The 21,744-nt window shown below is 43.7% G+C and overlaps 1 protein-coding gene across 4 annotated transcripts in view; it reads right to left on the reverse strand.

Moving 5' to 3' along the window:
• The window catches only part of HMGXB4 (HMG-box containing 4), a 110,412-nt gene that overhangs the window by 46,041 nt on the left and 42,627 nt on the right, over positions 1-21,744 (reverse strand). For all 4 annotated transcript variants that reach the window (XM_069231396.1, XM_069231397.1, XM_069231395.1 and 1 more), the window contains one exon: positions 187-268. In XM_069231396.1, coding sequence (XP_069087497.1) covers positions 187-268 — 82 coding nt within the window. The remainder of the gene's footprint in view (positions 1-186; positions 269-21,744) is intronic.

A 21,744-nucleotide genomic window follows, 5' to 3' on the forward strand; every position in this document is an offset into this window, starting at 1 on the left:
CTGACTGGCAACAACACAGGGCACACTCACCTACCACAGATTGACTGGCAATGGCAAATGGCTCTATCACACACCCAAGGTTGAAGGCAATTGCAAAACTGTCTCGCCTATCCTAGGCTGATTGGTTACAGTCATCACACACTTTGCTACCCCAGGCTGACTAGAAGCAACACATGGCACACCTACCTAGCCCAGGGTGATCAGCATTGATGTTTACGCGGAACTCTTTGCAGAAGACCTGATAGGCAGTCATGTTCTTCTTCTTGGGCTAGAAAAACAAGCAAACAGAAGGCATCCGAATCAACAAAATGTGACAACGGCTGCCAATGAAACAAGCCATGGCTTGCGAGAAATGAATAAGGGTCCACACACTCAGCAGACACACTGCTCTCCTTAGAATCCTCCTGATGCTTTGGGATGTCTCATTGCAACAGACTATATCGCCTTGAAAGGTATGTACAGTGGTTAACTGAATTAACTTGTTCAAACGTCTTGTTATAATTTCTTTATCTGGTATTATTTTCACTCTATAGACTCCAATGAAAAGTGTACTTTGTCCTAAAGCCATGACCTAAAAAAGAGTAAGTGACTTATTCACTCTAAGATCATATTTCCTCCATGCAAAGCAATTTCCTGTTTGATACAAAAGTCTTGACCCTCAACAATCAGGATTTCTTCTTATATTAAAAACATGATTTTCTACTTATGTAGGGGAAGTATGCTAATTCCTGTGAATCCAAGCTTTTCCTCCAGTGCTGCCTAAGCAACTTATCATAAACACTAACAACATACTGCTGTCTTGAAAAGCATATTATTCGCACATAAAAAGGGGTGCACCACCTCCTCCAGCCGTCCTACTCATGTCGCCGAACAACTTAACCTTTTCAGTTTCTCCAAATATTTGCAATAAAATAGCATTTCTGTACCTTAAGTTGTTGAATTTGCCTTTGGCAGAACAATTACGAGACAAATAATACTGAGAAGAAAGCTCAATGCTATTTTAGCCAGAGAGCCAACACCATGTAGTTTTGTGTTTAATAAAACACGACTATGTAAGAGGTGCATAGCCCTCCTGTGGAAGTTTGGGATGCCCCCAACTCTTGAGGCGTGGAGGAGGGAAGTCACCAAGTGTGCACGAGCAAAGGAGAGGGCTTCACTTAGAGAAGATGCCTGTGGCCTATGTAGACGTCCAATAGCAGGATTGTGGGGGGAGGTTCTGGAATGTTGGGAACATCCGGAAGAGACTCCAGGAGATCAAGTAGATGACAGGGACACAACAACAACAGAGGAATCTGGTACAGATCACATGGAGACTGATGCGGTAGATACAATTGGACACTATGGGTGGGCTGAGACAAGCTGGTCCTCGAGTCCTGTTGCTTAACATGCGAATACCAGAGAATGGGAGGTGTCAGGGGTCATCCTCCAACAGTGGTTAGTCTTGCTACAGCAGCTGGGGTTCTACACGAACCCCCTTAGTCCATTCTCCACCTACCCTTCCCCCACCCCCTCCACAGGCCCCCCTCCACACTCTCGGATGGGATGAGGGCTTTTTCTTCTGAAGAACTTACTGGACCGAGCGCAGGTGCATGGCCCACTCCCCCCACTCCTCATGATACAGGTTTTCCAGAATACCACCCTTCGGTATGACTCTCACATAGGTGGAATGGACAGTCCCCCAAGACAGCGTAGTTAGCTTGTTTCCGTTAACTTAGTGTTTATTTTCTCTTTTTTTCCATTTAAGGTTGTCACACATGGCTCACTAGAGACACCAGTAGGACTTTTTCTGATATGAATGATGACATTAATTGCAGAGAGAGATACTCCTGTAGGGGTTCTAATACCTGCTTATAGCTGATAAATGTCAGTGTTCTGCAGAGACAGGAAAGTGACCTGCCCACTACTGGGGGTCGCCTCTTGTGGTGCAAATCAAGGAACAGGCATAACTCTGCTTACCAGTTCTATAACTACCGGCAGTGGGAGTACATTTTGGGACAATGCACTTAGGGCTCCTAATACACACTTGACAATATATAATATGGGCACTCCTTACCCCTAAGCCTATTGTGAACAGTATGCATATTAAGCTTTATTGAAGTTTGTGATTTTGTAAAGAGTGATGTATTGATGTAATGGCCTTAATCTGAGGAAATGACAATAAAAATATGTTTAAAAAAAACAAGATTATGTAGAGAGTTACTCTGTATCAGACACAATGTTAATGTATTAAGCATAACTTGAATCTGTATTCGATATTAAGTATGTCTGAGAGCATTGCGGTTATTGTTATGTTCCGTTACTACGTGTTCTTGTGTGCAAAGTACACCCCATGGGTATCTTGGCACTAAAACACAGCAGTGCTGCAAAATCAAAAAGTGTAAGATTAATACTGGTTAAAATGTATGAGGAAAAAAAGTAACATTTTTAGAGACTTTATTAATTTCAGGTAACAGGTTTCTGCATGCAGGGAAATTTGTAGACCACCTCACTTCATGTCCACGGCAGCAGAAAAAGTACCGCACAGTTTACCTAGGGATTTTCAGGAAGTCATGTCCCAGCTGATCTAAGGAGCCAACAAGAGCTGAACCAGTTAAAATGGTGCGTCAGGGGAGATGACGAAGGATTACGAAGAGCCTTGTGAAAAGACACAGAGCTTTGAAAAGGACAAAAAAGAAATCCTAGCATTTGTGGGAAGAATTTTTCAGTTCTATTAAGGACATGGAGACGAGGATTATGCTTCTCTTTCTTCACTTTTGATTATTTCAGCAGCCAATTAGAAGTAAAATTAACAAAAAACTACAAATCCTTTGATGTAACTTATCATGCGACAACCATAGAGAATACACCCTATATGATGCACACTGTATGAAGTACCCCCACTTTTTGCCTGCTATCAGTTTGTTTTGACTGTCTTCACTGGGATGCTGCTAACCAGGACACTAGGGATTGTGCTCTCTCCCTCTACATTTGGTTGCTTGGGACTTTGCATCCCCCACAACTGGCATACAGGGGTCCTCGTATAAGTGCCTAGTATATGGTACTTAGTTGCCCAGGGCATTGGGGCACCAGGGGTTCCCAAGGGGCTGCAGCATGTATTGTTCCACCCATGGGAGCTCATGCAAAATGTGTTTGCAGGTCTGCCATTGCAGCCTGCATGAAAAGGTGCATGCACCCTTTCACTACAGGTCACTATAAGTCATCCTATGGTAGGCTCTCCTAGCCCAGAAGGCAGGGTGCAGGTACCTGTGTGTGAGGGCACCCTACATGAGCAGAGGTGACCCTAAGAATTCCAGCTCCATTACCATGGACTTCGTACGGGGAAGCCATTTTACCCATGTACTGGACACAGGTCATCTGTATCCAGCTACATAATGGTAACTCCGTATCTGGGCATGTTTGGTATCAAACATGTCAGAATCATACTCCAATACCGTTGCCAGTATTGGCTGTATAATTCCATGCACTCTGGGGGCTCCTTAGAGGACACCCAGCATTGCTCCTACCAGTCTTCTGTGGTATTCTGGGCAGCCCGTGCTCTGCCACCCCTCAGACGGTTTTCTGACCTCCTGCTGCTTGATCAGCTCGGCAGAAGGCAGAAAACCCTCTCCCTTGGAAATAGGTGTTACATGGCTTGGGAGGGGTAGCCTCCCCAAGCACCCAGTATGCTTTGAAGGGCACATTTGGTGCCCTCCTTGCATAAACCGGTTTGCACCAGCCCGGGGACCCCCAGTCCCTGCTCTGGCGCAAAACTGGACAGTGGAAAGGGGAGTGACCACTCCCCTGTCCATCACCACCCAAGGGGTGGTGCCCAGAGCTCCTCCAGGTGGCCACTTTATTATGCCATCTTGAATCCAAGGAGGGCAGAGCCCCCTGGGAGCATTTGAGTGGCCAGGTCAGATAGGTGATGCCACCCCCCTGACTGGTGGTCACCCTGCTAAGTGACCAATCCCCCTTACTGGGCAATTTAAGGTCTCCCTCTTGGGTGGGTCCTCAGATTTGACATGCAGGATTCCAGCAGGACTCCTCTGCATTGTTTACTTCATATTCTGGCCAGTGGGTCTGCAACTGGACCCTCCAGGAACCAACAATCTTCAACTTCAGCGATGACTCCACTCTGCAACATTGTTGCTCCGGCTCCTTCAAGAAACTGCAACATTTCCCCGGCTGTGCATCCTCTGAGGGCAATGAGTCTTCAGCCTGCACAAGAGGTAAGAGGGAATCTCCCTTGGAGTGAAGGAGTCACTCCCCCTGTATCCGCAGGCACCAACTGAAATGATGATCGGCTGTGTGGATCCTGCATCACAGGTAGTGGTCTGGAGTGGTCCCCTTGGTCTTCCCTACCAGCTGTCCAACTTGGGAGACGGTAAGCCCTTGCCTCTCCTTGCAGGACAGTACCCCTGTGGACTGTGACTCTTGCAGCAAGGCTTGTTTGTTCCTCCTCTAAGGGATCTTCAGGCCCGTGTAGCGACGGGTTTCAGCCTTAATAAACAAAAAGCTAATGGAGTATTTAGAATTCAGTCAGCTCCTGGATTCCTCAGAGTCCGGTTTCTGTCCTTTTCATAGTACAGAAACTACTTTAGTAGCAGTGACAGATCATATCAGATGTGCATTAGATACTAACTGCCCTATCATGCTGGTATTACTAAATCTGTCCGTGGCTTTTGGGACCATGGCACACTCCCGTCTGATATCAAGGCTGACGGAGTGCGGCATAGTTGGACCAGCACTACAGTGGCTAGAGGACTTCTTTTCAATTAGAACACAAACAGTTACTTTAGGCTCCTTCAAATCACATACCGTGCACTTGGATAAGAGAGTCCCCTCAGGGCTCATGTCTAAGTCCTACTTTATTTAACATTTACACAGCACTTTTGGCTAAGTTAGTTAGACAGTTTGGCTTAGAAATCTACTCATACGTTGATGATACCCAACCATTGCTGTCTTTTGACGGCAAACCTTCCAAAGTGAAAGAACTCTTCGGATCTGGCCTTGGGTCTATCGCTGACTGGATGTTTGTAAATTGTCTGCAGCTCAAGTCAAGCAAAACTGAGATAATGCTATGTGGGAAGGCAGCTTCTTATTGGAGCCCGAGTTGGTGGCCTTCGGAGCTTGGGACCCTTCCTATCCCCACCACAGTGGTAAAGAATCTTAGTGAGAGATTGATCCAAATGAACACCATGGCCAGCCATGTACAGAAAACTACTGGTTTTTGTTTCCACCTACGTCGTCTTTTGAGACGGGTTTTTCCTCTCCTTCCGCCTCCTCTAGGAAAACACTGGTTCAGGCTTTAATCATGAGCCGTCTGGATTATGGTAACACCTTGTTTGCTTCCATAAATGAGTCCTTGTTGACCAAGCTACAGGTTGTGCAGCATACAGCAGCACACCCTATTTGTAACACGCTTGCAAGAACGTCAGCTACTCCTCTACTGCATTCTCTTCATTGGCTACCAGTTTGCAGAAGATTACTTTTAAAATCTGTTGTATTACTCATAAGGCTCTAATTGGAAAGGTACCAAGTTATCTATCCTTTAGGCTTCTTCCATACAGCTCTCACAGTTCCTAGGGTAAATAGGATCAGGATGGGTGGTAGATCCTTTTCCTATGTGGCCCCTCTCTACTGGAATGCTCTCCCAGCCGTTCTTCCTTCAATGCACTGATCATCTTACTTTTACGGAACTCCTCGAAACGGTTCTGTTTTAATAGTATTCAATTACTCTGGTCTTTGCTTCAACAACTCGGCTAATGCGCTGAGATACCCTTTGGGGTGAGTCACGTGCAATAAAAGCAATTCTTAACATAACACAGGCAAACCAAAAAATGCTTTTTTCTATTGAGTCTAGGTCTTAACTATAACTATCTACTGACGACCGCCATATTTATATATATATTCGATGGCCTGTGTAGCTGCAGATATGCGTATCTCTTCCAACATCTAGTGTTGGGCTTGGAGTGTTACAAGTTGTTTTTCTTCCAAGAAGTCTTTTCGGAGTCATGTGATCGAGTGACTCCTCCTCTCGGTTACAGTGCGCATGGGCATCGACTCCATTGTTAGAATGTTTTCTTTCCTCGGTCGGGTTCGGACGTGTTTCCTCTCACTCAGAGATTTTGAACTGGAAACCTTAGAAAACTAATTTAATTGTCGATATTGTTTCGATCGTGTTCCATCTAGCCTCGAACGGATAGTACCGTTGGAATATAGATTTCGCACTTTTGGGCGCGGCGTGCGCCCGACTCTGGCCTTTTCAGGCCTACCGTGTGGAAGCCTCATGGATTGGACTCCATTTCCATTCTGCCCTCTGTGCCACGCAAAGTTTCCCTATACAGACCAACACCTGGTTTGTAACTTGTGTCTTTCTCCGGACCACAGAGAAGAGGATTGTGAGGCCTGTCGATCGTTTCGATCCAAGAAGACCTTGAGAAATCGAACAGCCCGAAGGTTAGAGATGGCATTGAAGAGTACAGAGCATCTCGACGTCATGGAAGAAGAACAGGCGCAGACAGCAGTCTCCATCGAGATACCGACTCCGTGCAAGAATCAGAAGAAGATACGCCTGTCACTGCTGGCCAGCACGTGAGTACGTCTGCCCCTACGCCCACATATAAAAAAGTACTGAAGGCCTTGGGTACACCACTGCCGGAAGGCCATGGTTCAACCCGAAAAAAGACTGTTGTCAACCGACCTTCGGGTTCGGCGCCGAAAAAGGCCACTCCTCCGTCCACTTCGGAGTCGAGTAAGTTGGTTAAAAGTTTTACCTCGGACTTCAGTAAGCGTCTTCACTCCTCGGAGTCGAAGCTTCGACGCCATGCTTCGGAGCCAAAACAGCCGACTTCATTTTCGGGACCGAAAAAGATCCAAACTTCGGAACCGAAGAAAGCCTCTTATACAGAGGAACAAGGACTTTCGAGCCGACTTAAGCAAGCCTCAAGGCCAATGCAAGAATCTTACAAACCTTCTGATGAGGATCCATATACACAAGGAGACTGGCAGAATTATCACAGCACCTCCTTTAATAACTAAAAGTAAGCTGGCTTTTCAAGAGGAATTAGACTCTACTTAACCACCAGCCAAAGTCCAAAAACAAAAAGAGAAGGCAGTACCTGTCCCTACTTCTCCTCATTCCCCACAGCTTTCTTTTTCACCTCCACACAACAGCCCACCACCCTTGCGTTCTCCAACACACTCACAATACTCTCATAGAGATACAGTGGATCCCTGGGATCTATATGACCCGAATCCTATAATAGATAATGATCCTGACTTGTACATCTCAAAGCCATCTCCACCAGAGGACACTACTGCATACACACAGCTTGTTTCCAGGGCAGCTGATTATCATGGGGTGCTTATGCATACTGAGCCCCTAGAGGAAGATTTCTTGTTCAACACTCTGTCTTCCACTCACTCTAGATACCAGTGCCTTCCCATGTTGCCTGGAATGGTCAAACATGTAGACCAAATCTTTAGTGAGCCGGTCAAAGTGAGAGTAATTACTCCAAGAATTGACAAAAAATACAAACCTGCTCCTACAGACCCAGACTACATCACACACCAAGTTCCTCCATATTCAGTGGTGGGGAGTGCGGCTAGAAAAAGGGCTAATAGCCAATCTTCAGGGGATGCTCCTCCACCTGATAAAGAGAGCAGAAAGTTTGATGCTGCTGGCAAAAGAGTGGCCACACAAGCCGCCAACCAATGGCGAATTGCGAATTTGCAAGCACTTCTTGCCAGATATGATAGAGCCCAATGGAATGAGATGCAAGAACTCATACAGCACCTCCAAAAAGAGCATCAAAAGAGAGCACAACAGGTAGCAGAAGAGGGGCAGGCCATAAGTAACAACCAGATAAGGTCTGCCCTAGATGCTGCTGATACAGCAGCAAGAAGTATAAATACTGCCATCACAATAAGAAGGCATGCATGGTTACGCTCTTCTGGTTTTAACCCAGAAATCCAACAGGCAGTACTTAACATGCCTTTTGATAAGAAACACTTATTTGGGCCTGAAGTCGATACAACCATAGAGAAGCTGAGGAAAGACTCATACTGCCAAAGCTATGGGAGGATAATACACCACACCATATAGAGGCTCCTTTCGCAGGCCACAGTTTAGGGGGGGGAATTAAACCACAATCCTCTGAAACTTGTACCTCCCAAACAAAGCAGGGACAGCAGCAGCAACAATATCAGAGAGGGGGGTTTAGAGGATCCTATAGGGGAAAGTATTTTAGAAGCAGAGGCAAGTTCCAAGCCTCAAAACAAGCCACTACACCGTCCAAACAGTGGCTTCTTTCCTACCCCTCCACCCCACACATCTCCTGTGGGGGAAGACTTCAACAATTCCACTCTCATTGGAAAATTATCACCACAGACAACTGGGTGTTATTAATTATCCGCAATGGCTATTGCCTAGAATTAATCTCCACCCCTCCAAACATTCCACCACATTACTACACATTGTCCACAGAACACAATGTTCTGTTTCAACAGGATGTACAATCTCTACTAAAACAAGCAATAGAATTGGTCCCACACTCCCAGCAGGGAACAGGAGTATACTCACTGTACTTCCTCATTCCCAAAAAAGATGGCACTCTAAGGCATATCCTAGATCTCAGGCCTCTCAATCTATACATCCTGTCAGAACATTTTCACAAGGTAACTCTGCAGGATGTCATTCCACTACTACAACAACAAGATTACATGACTGCTTTAGACCTCAAAGATGCGTACTTCCATATACCCATCCATCCAGCTCACAGAAAATATCTCAGGTTTGTCATAGCAGGAAAACATTACCAATTCAAAGTTCTGCCATTCTGCATAACAACAGCTCCTAGAGTGTTCACAAAGTGTCTAGCAGTAGTAGCAGCCTACTTAAGACTGCAACACATTTACGTCTTTCCATATTTAGACGATTGGCTAATAAAATCAAGCAATTTTACACAATGTCAAGAACACACTCAGTATGTAATAGAAACCCTACATACACTAGGGTTCACTCTAAATTACCAGAAATCTCACCTTCTACCAGCACAAGTACAACCTTACCTAGGTGCTATTCTCAATATTCAAAAAGCCCTAGCATATCCAAATACACAAAGGATACAAGCTTTCCAAAATCTCATACCACACATACAGCCAAATCAACAATACACTGTAAGATTTATCATGAAAATTCTAGGAATGATGGCATCTTGCATAGCGATAGAATCACATGCAAGACTCAACATGAGGCCTTTACAACAATGCCTCTAACAACAACGGTCTCAAGCACAAGGTCAATTGCAATATCTAGTGTTGGTAGACTGCCAAACGCACACACCCCTTCAATGGTGGAATCTCAGCAATCTAATGAAGAGGCGGTCATTTCAAGACCCTGTGTCTTAGACCATAATAACAACAGACGCATCAGTGATAGGTTGGGGAGCTCATCTCAAAAAGCATACCATTCAAGGGGAATGGGATTCCAATCAGAAGAAATTTAGAATTATTGGCTGTGTTTCTTACCCTCAAAGCATTTCAACCCCTTCTCAAACACAAGATTGTTCTGATAAAAACAGACAACATGACAACGATGTATTACCTCAGAAAACAAGGTGGGACACATTCATCTCAACTGTCCCCACAAGACCAAACAATATGGAAATGGGCAATTCACAATCACATTCATCTGTTAGCAGAATACATTCCAGAAATACACAATCAGATAGCAGATCTCTTAAGCAGAAATCACCAACAAACACACAAATGGGAGACTCACTTCCAAGTACTTCAAAAGTACTTTCAAAAGTGAGGAACACCAGAGATGGACCTATTCGCAACAAGCGAAAACGCAAAATGCCAAAACTTCGCACCCAGACACCCACATCCCCTATCCAAGGGCAATGCTCTATGGATCAATTGGTCAGGGATATTTGCTTACACCTTTCCCCCTCTCCCACTCCTTCCATTTCTAGTCAGCAAACTACACCAGACATCTCTCACTATGATACTTACAGCCCCAACATGGGCAGGTCAACATTGGTACACAACACTACTAGACCTGTCTGTAGTACCCCTTTCCAAACTTCCAAACAGACCAGATTTGTTAACACAAAACAAAGGTCAAATCAGGCACCCAAACCCCAGTGCTCTCAATTTAGCGATTTGGCTCCTGAAGTCATAGAATTTGGATACCTAGACCTTCCATCAGAATTCATGGAAGTACTCACGCAAGCATGTAAACCTACCACTAGACAATGTTATGCTAACAAACAGAAAAGATTTGTCTACTACTGTCAATCTAAAAACACTGATCCACTTACAGCATCAATACAGGATATTGTATGATACCTACTCCATTTGCACAAAAAAAAATTAGCTTTCTCATCCATCAAAATTCACCTTACTGCAAGATCTGCATACCTACAAACTATTCAACACACTTTTCTGTTCACAGTTCCTGTTATTAAAGCCTTCACTGAAGGATTAAAATGCACTATTCCACCTAGAACACCACCTGTTCCTTCTTGGAATCTAAATATTGTACTTACCAGACTCATGGGCCCACTGTTTAAATCCATGCACTCTTGTGAAATTCAATTTTTGACATTGAAGGTTGCCTTCCTTGTAGCTATTACCTCATTACGAAGAGTTAGTGAAATACAAGCATTCACTCTTGAAGAACCTTTTTTCCAAGTACACAAACATAAAGTTGTACTTAGAACAAATCCTAAATTTCTCCCAAAAGTAGTAGCTACTTTTCACATCAACCAAACAGTGGAATTGCCAGTCTTCTTCCCACAGCCTGACTCAGTTGCAGAAAGAGCCCTTCATACTCTGGACCTCAAAAGAGCTCTTATGTACTATATAGACAGAACTAAAGATTTTAGGAAAACAAAACAACTTTTTGTTGCTTTTCAGCAACCACATAAAGGCAATCCTATCTCTAAACAAGGGTTAGCAGGATGGATTGTTAGATGTATACAAACATTTTACAATAAGGCAAAAAGACAACTTTTGATAACCTCTAGGGCACATTCTACACGAAAGAAAGGGGCATCTATGGCATTATTAGGAAATATACCAATGGCTGATATATGTAAAGCTGCTACATGGTCAACTCCTCATACATTTACAAAACATTATTGTGTAGATGTATTTTCAAAGCAACAAGCCAATGTTGGCCAAGCTGTCTTACGGACATTATTTCAAACAACTTCAACTCCTGCAGGCTAGCCACCGCTTATTTTTAGGGTGATTAACTGCATTGTAGTCTATGCAAAGCATGTGTATCTGCAGCTATACATGCCATTGAACGGAAAATGTCACATACCCAGTGTACATCTGTTCGTGGCATGTAGTGCTGCAGATTCACATGCACCCTCCCTCCTCCCCGGAAGCCTGTAGTCATTTATCATTTGTACATATGTAGATACATTAACATTTGCATGGACATCTCTTTATATTCTTATACTCTATCACTCCTTCCTTCGCCCTTTGCGGAAAACAATCGAACAATGGAGTCGATGCCCATGCGCACTGTAACCGAGAGGAGGAGTCACTCGATCCTGTGACTCCAAAAAGACTTCTTTGAAGAAAAACAACTTGTAACTCTCCGAGCCCAACACTAGATGTCGGAAGAGATATGCATGCCATGTGAATTTACAGCACTACATGCCACGAACAGATGTACTCTGGGTAAGTGACATTTTCCCTATATATTATATATATATATATATATATATTCACTGAAAAAAACAAAGGTTACAGGGACGTCAGAGTTAGGTTCTGAAATTACTTGCTCAAAACCACTGAAATCCAGCAGCAATAGTTATGGCTAACTCAAGTAACTATCACTCCTGCCCTAAGGTAACTATAACTCATGCCCCCGCCACGCTGAATTTCAATGGCTTTGTGCAAGTAAATTCAGAACCCAACTATAACGTCCCTGTAACCTTTGTTTTTTTCAGTGAATTTCTATGCTTTTTTAGCACGCACATACGCAAATATAAACAGCGTTGTGCACGGCCTTTTGCCAAGTGCAGCGCGGGTTGGCTGAAGGACCTGGCCAATGGCCAGACCCATCTCCCAACCCTTCTGCATGCACCCAAACCGAAGCTGCGCACAGCCTTCAGGTATGCGCAGCATGAGATTAGATGCAGTGGGTAGGGTTTTTGTTTTTCAGTTTTTCTCTGGATCCGTGGATCCACGAATCCGTAGACGCATTGGACAACAACAAAAATAAGTTGGCCATTTTTTTGCCCACGAGGACCCCTCAATGTGTCCTATGGGGTCAGGATATCTGTATGATGACCCCTCATGTATTTTTGCACTCGCCCCCCTCTCCCCCTCAAGCCTGTGCAACAAACAAAATTGCGGCTGCAACTTTTCTGTCAGGATGCAGCCAGCCAATGAGGGCTTTGCTTTTCCCCCAGATTGGTGAATCCGCACCCGGATCCATGCCCCCTATATATCTATATTTTTTTAACTCTAATATCGCAGAAACTACTGAACGGATTTAAACCAAATCACAAAAAGTGTAATCTGCGTACTGTTCTGCCAAATTTGGTGCAATTCCTCCTTTCAGCAGTTTGTAGGCGTGTTTAAAGACCATATGGGAAAATGAATGGGGAAAATGTGTTTTAGGATGCCCCCTTTTTCTCAAGCCCGGCTTGACTTATCACCCCAAAACTTTCAAGATAGCAGCTGAACTGAGCAAAGTATACGTTTTCAAAATTTCGTGTGTGTGTGTGTATGTATATATATATATATATATCTGTATATATATATATATATATATATATATATATATATATAAATAAAACCTTTGCTGGTGTGCACAGTGGTCCTGAACAAGGGGGCGCTTCGTCATATGGCACCAACGGCTCCGTCTCATCAGGCTCAACACCACTTCTAACTTGAAAGAGTCTCTGATACAACGGGGATCTGTGCTTTGGGGATAACAACTTTAAGTGCTAAAATGTAGTCAGTTAAGTAATCCCTTCCGTGCTGCTCTTCAAAGGTCTAATATAGTAGTGTGAAGCCAGACAACTATGTTCAAAATGGACGGACATGAAGCTGGAGTGACCGTTACACTTGTCAGTTAAATACGTTCCCAAAGGAACTTGTGAGTTCATCACTTTCAACTTCTATATGTACCTGCACCCCTGGAGTAGCCAATATCAAGAAAAACGTAATACTTTTAATTGGAGAGTACCGGCACTTCTCAGAAACAAGCAGGTACTCTGGTACAGAGTACCTGCACTTCTATTTTTCCATTTAAAGCACTGGTTATACCCCAGAGCTGTTATTGGCTACTCCAGGGGTGCAGGTACATATAGAAGTTGAAAGTGATGAACTCACAAGTGTATCAGACTGGGAAGCCTCCAGCAACTCAGACTACAACGACTTCCACTGAACCAGACAGTGGTGCTGCTTTGCTGCCTGGAAAGGAGTTTAGACCTGTTGGCAGTTTCAATTACAATTCACCCATGGTTCAACGTGAAGAAGTACTGAGGGTAGTAATAAGCACCTTATATAGCAGCAATGCTGAGTGGAAAATATGGAATGTGATGCATTCTTTTGCACGCATGCACCTTTGCACCGCTAGGGATGGTGATAATAGTGATATTTCATAACAGGAAGAGAGGAAATATATATGATATAGACCAGTGGTTCTCCGGTGTGCTGTGAAGCCTATCATTTGCTTGGTTCGTCCAAGCAGCACAAGCTGACTGTAAGGACGATCAATGGCCTCAACTGAAGCATGACAAAATTAAAGTAGGCGTAAGGAGCAAAAAATCCCAAAAAAGTGATATGCTAGTTTTACAAAAGCTCCAATGAACCTACTAAAATTACAATTTAGATGTAGATGTTCTATATGTTTGAGAATTAAAACAAATATTCCATCATGTGTGTATCTCTTTGATGTTGGGGGGGATAGGTTAAGGGGTGAAGAACCGTATATATAGACTGCAGCCTGGTCACTTGAATATCTTTTATGTAAGAAATCTCTATATTTGTAACCACACCAAAATACTTTTCATACTCAGTGAATGGCTATACATGCATTACTGCTCAGTTGCAATGTTACAGATTATAGCTATATCCGCAGTATTGGAAATGCTCATTTGCAATGTTAATGTATATGCGGTCACTTTAATTTTTTTGAAGCTGTACATGAATGCTTAACATAACGTAAATGCCTTCTATCTAGTTAAGATGAATAAAAACGTGGTTTCGCGTCTATTGACGTAAAGAAGGGTACGGAACAGACGCCGAGCAGTGTTCAGTGCTGTGGGTCGGAGGCCCATCAGTCTGATGGCTGGTGCTGCAGCAGAATCCACCACCTCATAGATGGGCCACTTCTAGCTCCACAGGCATGAAAGCTTGGTCTCTTGTTCTGCTTCGTGCTAACTTCAGAGACGAAGGTCTTACATTTCTTATACATGCACTTAAAATTTTGCTTTGTAGTTGAGAACCAAGAATATGTAAAACCTAACTTCAGGTTATTCTAAAGTATTTCAGGATGGAAGTGTAGTGCGAGGGAAGCTGGGTGGAGGATAGTGCCTGGGAGATTGTTTGATATTTTTCTTTTTCTTTCTTGTTCGTCACAAATGTCACTTGGAGATCACACATATATACGCTGTCCTTAATCTCTTAATGCCCGACACAGACGCTAAGGCCCAGCAGGGGTACAAGGAGATTCTGGAATGTAAATAGGCTGAATAACCAGATAAAGAGAGAAAGGTGATGTTGTATATTAAAACGCTAGCCCCAGAACTGGTATTGTGGCGAGACACTCTATTATTGGGCACAAAATGTCATTTCTGGGCAGACAGAGTTACATCGGGGTTTATCATGCAAGGTTCCCCCACAGCTCCTGGGCCGTTAGAAGCCTCCTTCAAAAAGTAATTCCCATTTGAGAAAGTCTATTCAACTGACAAACTGGGTAGATTCGTCATGGCCAAAGGCGATCTCCATGGTGCATCACGGACGATAACGAAGATTTATGTTTCCCCTATTCTAATAGACAACACACTTACACAACAGTTAGCAGAAGCCCCAGTAGGAGTTAACAGTATTGGGGGGGGGGCGACTTTAACTCTGTGATGAACACTAAACTCTACAGGAGTAACTCCTCTAGATTGACTAGACCAACAAACGTGGTGCAATGGGCAAATGCACTAGGGCATGTGGATAAATGCACAGAATTACCCCTCAAAGTAAACATCAGAAATACTATTCCCCCTCTCACAGTTCACACTCATGGATTGATTATTTACTTCTTCCGGACATAGGGATTATCGGTGGAACCCGGGAACACTGTCCCTTTCGGGTCAGAGCAGAGGGGAAATCTGGCACGTTAATCCATGGTGGTTGATGGGCAATAATCTCTCGGATTTGCTCCGGCACAGAATAGCGAAATATTTTGAATTTACCACCGACTAAGTTTTGTCCAAAATTATCCCGATGGAGGCATTAAAAACGGTGATCAGAAGCCGGGCTTTGACTTACATCTGAGAAAACAATAGAGACAGGGAAAAATAAATCTCAGATTCAGAAGAAAGCATTCTAAAGTTCAAACAAGAGCTGGTGAGGGGTGTCGATCCAGACTTCCTAAGGCAGCTAAAAGTATATAGAGTACAGTTAAAAGAAAAAATCTAAGGGGAAGCATGACTGGCACAAATGGGTATTTTGGGTAAAATTTACGAAATGGTTCACAAATCTGGAACCTTTCTATACTGGCTAGCCAACAAAAATCAATTGATCACAATAAATAGTTTTTAAAAAGACAGTACTAAACAGTTACACAAGCGGACAAGCATGCCATTTATACCTGAGAATTACCTGTGTACCATATAAAGAATAATATGGGAGAGTTAACCGTGGGCTGAGGGTGAGGAACATAAAAGCCCGAGATGATCAGTGTCATCAAAGCCTTTCTGTCACACAGAGCAACTTTCAACCCATTAGAAATCCATTTTCTGACAGTGACATAAAATATTCTATCAAAGCGATACATAGGGAGTGGCAAGATTGATTGGTTGCAAGGCGATCAACAGGGCTGGACTGGAAATCAAAATCTGCCCTGCCAAAAATGTTAAAATCAGCCCCATGCTGCAAGTACAGGGAGTGCAGAATTATTAGGCAAATTAGTATTTTGACCACATCATCCTCTTTATGCATGTTGTCTTACTCCAAGCTGTATAGGCTCGAAAGCCTACTACCAATTAAGCATATTAGGTGATGTGCATCTCTGTAATGAGAAGGGGTGTGGTCTAATGACATCAACACCCTATATCAGGTGTGCATAATTATTAGGCAACTTCCTTTCCTTTGGCAAAATGGGTCAAAAGAAGGACTTGACAGGCTCAGAAAAGTCAAAAATAGTGAGATATCTTGCAGAGGGATGCAGCACTCTTAAAATTGCAAAGCTTCTGAAGCGTGATCATCGAACAATCAAGCGTTTCATTCAAAATAGTCAACAGGGTCGCAAGAAGCGTGTGGAAAAACCAAGGTGCAAAATAACTGCCCATGAACTGAGAAAAGTCAAGCGTGCAGCTGCCACGATGCCACTTGCCACCAGCTTGGCCATATTTCAGAGCTGCAACATCACTGGAGTGCCCAAAAGCACAAGGTGTGCAATACTCAGAGACATGGCCAAGGTAAGAAAGGCTGAAAGACGACCACCACTGAACAAGACACACAAGCTGAAACGTCAAGACTGGGCCAAGAAATATCTCAAGACTGATTTTTCTAAGGTTTTATGGACTGATGAAATGAGAGTGAGTCTTGATGGGTCAGATGGATGGGCCCGTGGCTGGATTGGTAAAGGGCAGAGAGCTCCAGTCCGACTCAGACGCCAGCAAGGTGGAGGTGGAGTACTGGTTTGGGCTGGTATCATCAAAGATGAGCTTGTGGGGCCTTTTCGGGTTGAGGATGGAGTCAAGCTCAACTCCCAGTCCTACTGCCAGTTCCTGGAAGACACCTTCTTCAAGCAGTGGTACAGGAAGAAGTCTGCATCCTTCAAGAAAAACATGATTTTCATGCAGGACAATGCTCCATCACACGCGTCCAAGTACTCCACAGCGTGGCTGGCAAGAAAGGGTATAAAAGAAGGAAATCTAAGGACATGGCCTCCTTGTTCACCTGATCTGAACCCCATTGAGAACCTGTGGTCCATCATCAAATGTGAGATTTACAAGGAGGGAAAACAGTACACCTCTCTGAACAGTGTCTGGGAGGCTGTGGTTGCTGCTGCACGCAATGTTGATGGTGAACAAATCAAAACACTGACAGAATCCATGGATGGCAGGCTTTTGAGTGTCCTTGCAAAGAAAGGTGGCTATATTGGTCACTGATTTTTTTTTGTTTTGTTTTTGAATGTCAGAAATGTATATTTGTGAATGTTGAGATGTTATATTGGTTTCACTGGTAATAATAAATAATTGAAATGGGTATATATTTTTTTTTGTTGAGTTGCCTAATAATTATGCACAGTAATAGTCACCTGCACACACAGATATCCCCCTAACATAGCTAAAACTAAAAACAAACTAAAAACTACTTCCAAAAATATTCAGCTTTGATATTAATGAGTTTTTTGGGTTCATTGAGAACATGGTTGTTGTTCAATAATAAAATTAATCCTCAAAAATACAACTTGCCTAATAATTCTGCACTCCCTGTATAATAAGACCATGTAGGCATGGCACTTCATCCTGCTGTGAAAGGATCCCCCAACCTCCAGTCTACTAGGACAATGAAAGAGTAGCAGGATGGCCCTAGTGACCAGGATCACACTAACTTGAGTGCCCGCCAGGATTAAATGACTGATTCACCTGATCTTCTGGGATAAGTAAACATCAAGAAGGCTTCTTAAATCAAGAATCAGAGATGCTGAAGTACACAATGCTTAAATGAGATATTTGTGTTACCATTTTCAGTAATAAAGCACAACACACTGTCTGTAGGTAATTAACAGTTGCTGCAGCAGACTCGCAAGCTAATAGCACGAAACCTACAATTTAAAAAAAACGTTCACAATACACAAAAATCTCAATGCTCAGGGAATGGATTTTTTAATCTGGTACATCATTTTTATTTCATTATACACAGTACAAAAAAACTTTGCATATAAAAGACAAAGTAAATATAACCTCTAACTGCTTGAGTTAATATCAGTAATAACGTGTCAAATGTGCCAAATTCAAGTCTGAGACAGCCATTAGATTTTGCCATTTTTCTTTTAAATTACAGCCTTTCTAAAGACACCCAATGCGTGTTTCACTGAATTTATGAGTTATGCTTCCTCAGGGCTTTTAAAGAATTATTTACCAAGCTGACAGGCCATTTAAAGCCACTCTACTTCAATTTAAATAGGGAAATCCATGCCATCATAGGGGAAATATTTTGGGATGTTTTGTGCTCCCTTTATATGCTAATGAATAACCAGACACTTTAAAGTGGGATTTGAATCTGTTAGGCTTGTATGAAACTCACCCAACAGTAGTAGTTTTGCTGGATCTTCAAGTCTCATTTGTTTGTCGGCTTATGTAAGGGCCCCAGACTCACATTTTCACATATCAGTTCCCCAGTAGCTGTGATGCTAATGTTATCTCCAAAAATACAAATGATGATTTGCCTGTCATCAACATAAGATTGGTCGGAGGGGGTGGGGTTTATTGACAGGGGGGGGGGTTACACTTATTTTCTGATAACAGCCACTGAGTAAGATAGAGATTGAAGTGTGAGGCTGAGGGAATACGCCTGCGATTGGGATGAAGAATGATATGGTGAGAAAGAAAGACTGCCAGAGTGTGTCTGGAAAGACCAGAAAACAGTAAGGAAAATAACTCAACTAAAACCTAAGAGAGGAAAATGATGCTAGAGAATGTGATGAGAAACAGTGCTGAAAGCGGAACTTAAGCAAAAAAACAAGTGAGTGCCACACTACTACCAACATCCAATATCTTGTGCTGTGAAGCAGGTCGTAGCCTGTTTGAGCACAGTCTATGCATTCATTCTCTTCTAAGACAGAAAGTGGTCTATAAACATCCTTTTCTACAGCCTTTGCCAAGAATGACAGTAGAGAGATGGGTCTAAGTGTACTAGATGTCTGAGACTGGCCAAAGGTTTTTTCAAGACGGAAACTTCCTTCAAGGAACCTTAGCTTCCAATAAAGATAAATTATAGAGACCAAAGTGCTGCAAGGCAGGGGTCCATAGGTGAGGCTGTTCAATAGATATAACGTAAGTGGTAGTAGCTTTTAAGGAGAAAAGAGTAGGATAAAGTGGCATAGAGAGGACTGATAGCTCCAAGGCGACAATGTGCCTCTGTGTTAAAGGTCTAATACATTTTTTAATTCTGTCTTTAAACTACGAGGAGAGGGAATTGCACAAACCTTGAGAAGGGAAAACAGTGGCAGAGACAGTGGGGGAGAATGGAGGCTTGTCACCATTTTGAACACTTCCCTTGAGGAACTTCCCACTGTTGCAATAGAAAGATTATACGTCTTAATTTCGGGCAGGTAAATAGTTTTAGCTAATGGATTTAATATGCCAGTTTCAAGCAGTTTCCAGTATTGTGTGGCAGCAGGTAACTCCTCACTATGCTAAGGGGCCACAGAAGACATGATGCATGAATGGAAATGTTTGAGAGGGCAACGTTGTCTGGTGCGACTGTAAACCAGTTGTATCCCATTATATTTATAGCGATGTCTACGCTAGAGACATACAGAATGGGGACAGCATGGAGACAAGAATTAAGCTTGGATTCTGTAAAATTATGCCAGGCGCATAAAACTTCGGCCTGTTAGTAGGCTGTGTACTGAAATGGGAAATTTTAAAATTAAGACTGAATGATATTTCAACATGCTCCATCAACGCTAAAGAAAAGCAAGTTGCTGGGTAAGCAAACTGCCAGCTTTCAAAATTAAAATCAAACCAAAATTAGGATCAAATCAATGATCAATACAAATCAGTTTAAAAAAAAATATAAGATTTATAAAATAGACCCATTGTTTACCCCAAAGAGAGAAGTTTTTAATTGAGCTATTAATTTGGATCATCTTGACTGTTAATTACCTTGGCTATCACTTGTACATATATGAACTATTTCATCTGCAGGTGCTATGATATTGTTTAGCATCTTTCAGACCAAGCATAAGGTAAATAAAAGTAAACAATAATGCCTCATTCCCCTTACAAGAGACTTATCTCAATGAAGTTACGTATTTAAATGTGGGGCATGGCCAACAAGATAGATGACCGACTAGAAGCATCGTTTAGAGCTCCTACTAGCATTTAGATCAAATCCTGCAGAATCCTGCATCACCATGCCCTAAATTCCCCCGGTGCATTCTGTATACGGCAAAGTTTTAGATTATTACCCCGCTCTGGCCCTAAAGCTGCAAACGGGGACAGCACGGAGATCGTCCGGGACGCCAACTCAGGCACCAGGAATAAGGCCTGCGCACGTGCCTTTGCCTGGACAAGCTCCTGCTTACCTCGGGTGAAAGTGACATCAGATCGTGTGACAGTGGGCAACAGGCGAGGACCGGACGGACTGGCCTCGCCTTTCACCTGTCCTGCGGGATCTGTGCAGTAAGGTGAGCCAGCCCCCGCACCGTTCTGGAATGCTGCCCTGAAACGTGTGGCGCCGATGCATATGTGCCACGGCATTCCTGTAAGTTAATATAGGAGCCGCGAGCAAGAACAGACGCCTCCCAGGGGACCAAGCGCACGCAGCTGAATTGTGCCGGCAACTAGCAGAGAGCGCAAAGGACAGGCCGAACGAAGCGCTACAGCCTTGGAGCAGGGCTGCGACGGAAGGCCTCGCGTGAGACTCAGGCTTGAGGCCTGACAGCGTCAGAGGCACACACAATCCTGCATGGAAACGGCGGCTCGGGATAGCACACGAGCCACCGACTACAACAGACAGCAAATTAAACTGTGATAATTGCAGGCCTGGAAGAGGGGGCCGGGGAACGGATGACCCCTCGCTGATGAGCATACTCCTAAGGCATGCAGACCTGGGCCCTGCGGTGACCACTGAGGTACCGTGTATAATCCTGTTACTTTCGACGACACTGTCTTTGACTACATGCCACAACGGCAGAGTGCCCCCACAGAGCTCACTAGCTTGGCGAAGGAGGTGGCACTCGCTCCCCTGCTCGTAATTGGAGGCAGGCTGTGTCCCAGGGAGTCATCACAGAGGGAATATTTCACATACAGGGAGACACTTAACAGAGAATGAAGGCTCCCACTGAGGCTGTTTAAGGCATGGCGGCACCAGAGAGTGACACTACAGTGTCGCTCGTGGTGATATTCGAGGGCCTGGGACTGTGCCCCTTGCTAGCACTAACAAGGCCAACTGTGGAAGTGCCGGTTGTACATTACACAATCCAAACAGAGGCCCATATCTGGGAGTCTCAATCCCACTGGGATTTACTCAGGGAGAATTCCCCTCATATGGCCAGAGGTAACATGGTGAAGGACAAATCAGGGCACCAATCACAGGCCAACAAAATTAGTAACTATACGCAAGCAGCAGCGGTGACAGAAATCATAGCGGAGGCTTGGACAAACGACAGGCAGGACTGTACTCCATCGCAAACACCTCAGGGGCAGTCCCCATTAGATGTTACGGAAGCAATCAAGGGGGCCCGTTTTAAGCTGGTAACGAAAATTGATTTGATCACCATTGACGTAAACCTTCTGTGGGCTGACCTCCGTAAAGTGACAACAGAGTTACAAC

The sequence above is a fragment of the Pleurodeles waltl genome, chromosome 4_2 (assembly GCF_031143425.1).
Source record: "Pleurodeles waltl isolate 20211129_DDA chromosome 4_2, aPleWal1.hap1.20221129, whole genome shotgun sequence".
NCBI lineage: Eukaryota > Metazoa > Chordata > Amphibia > Caudata > Salamandridae > Pleurodeles > Pleurodeles waltl.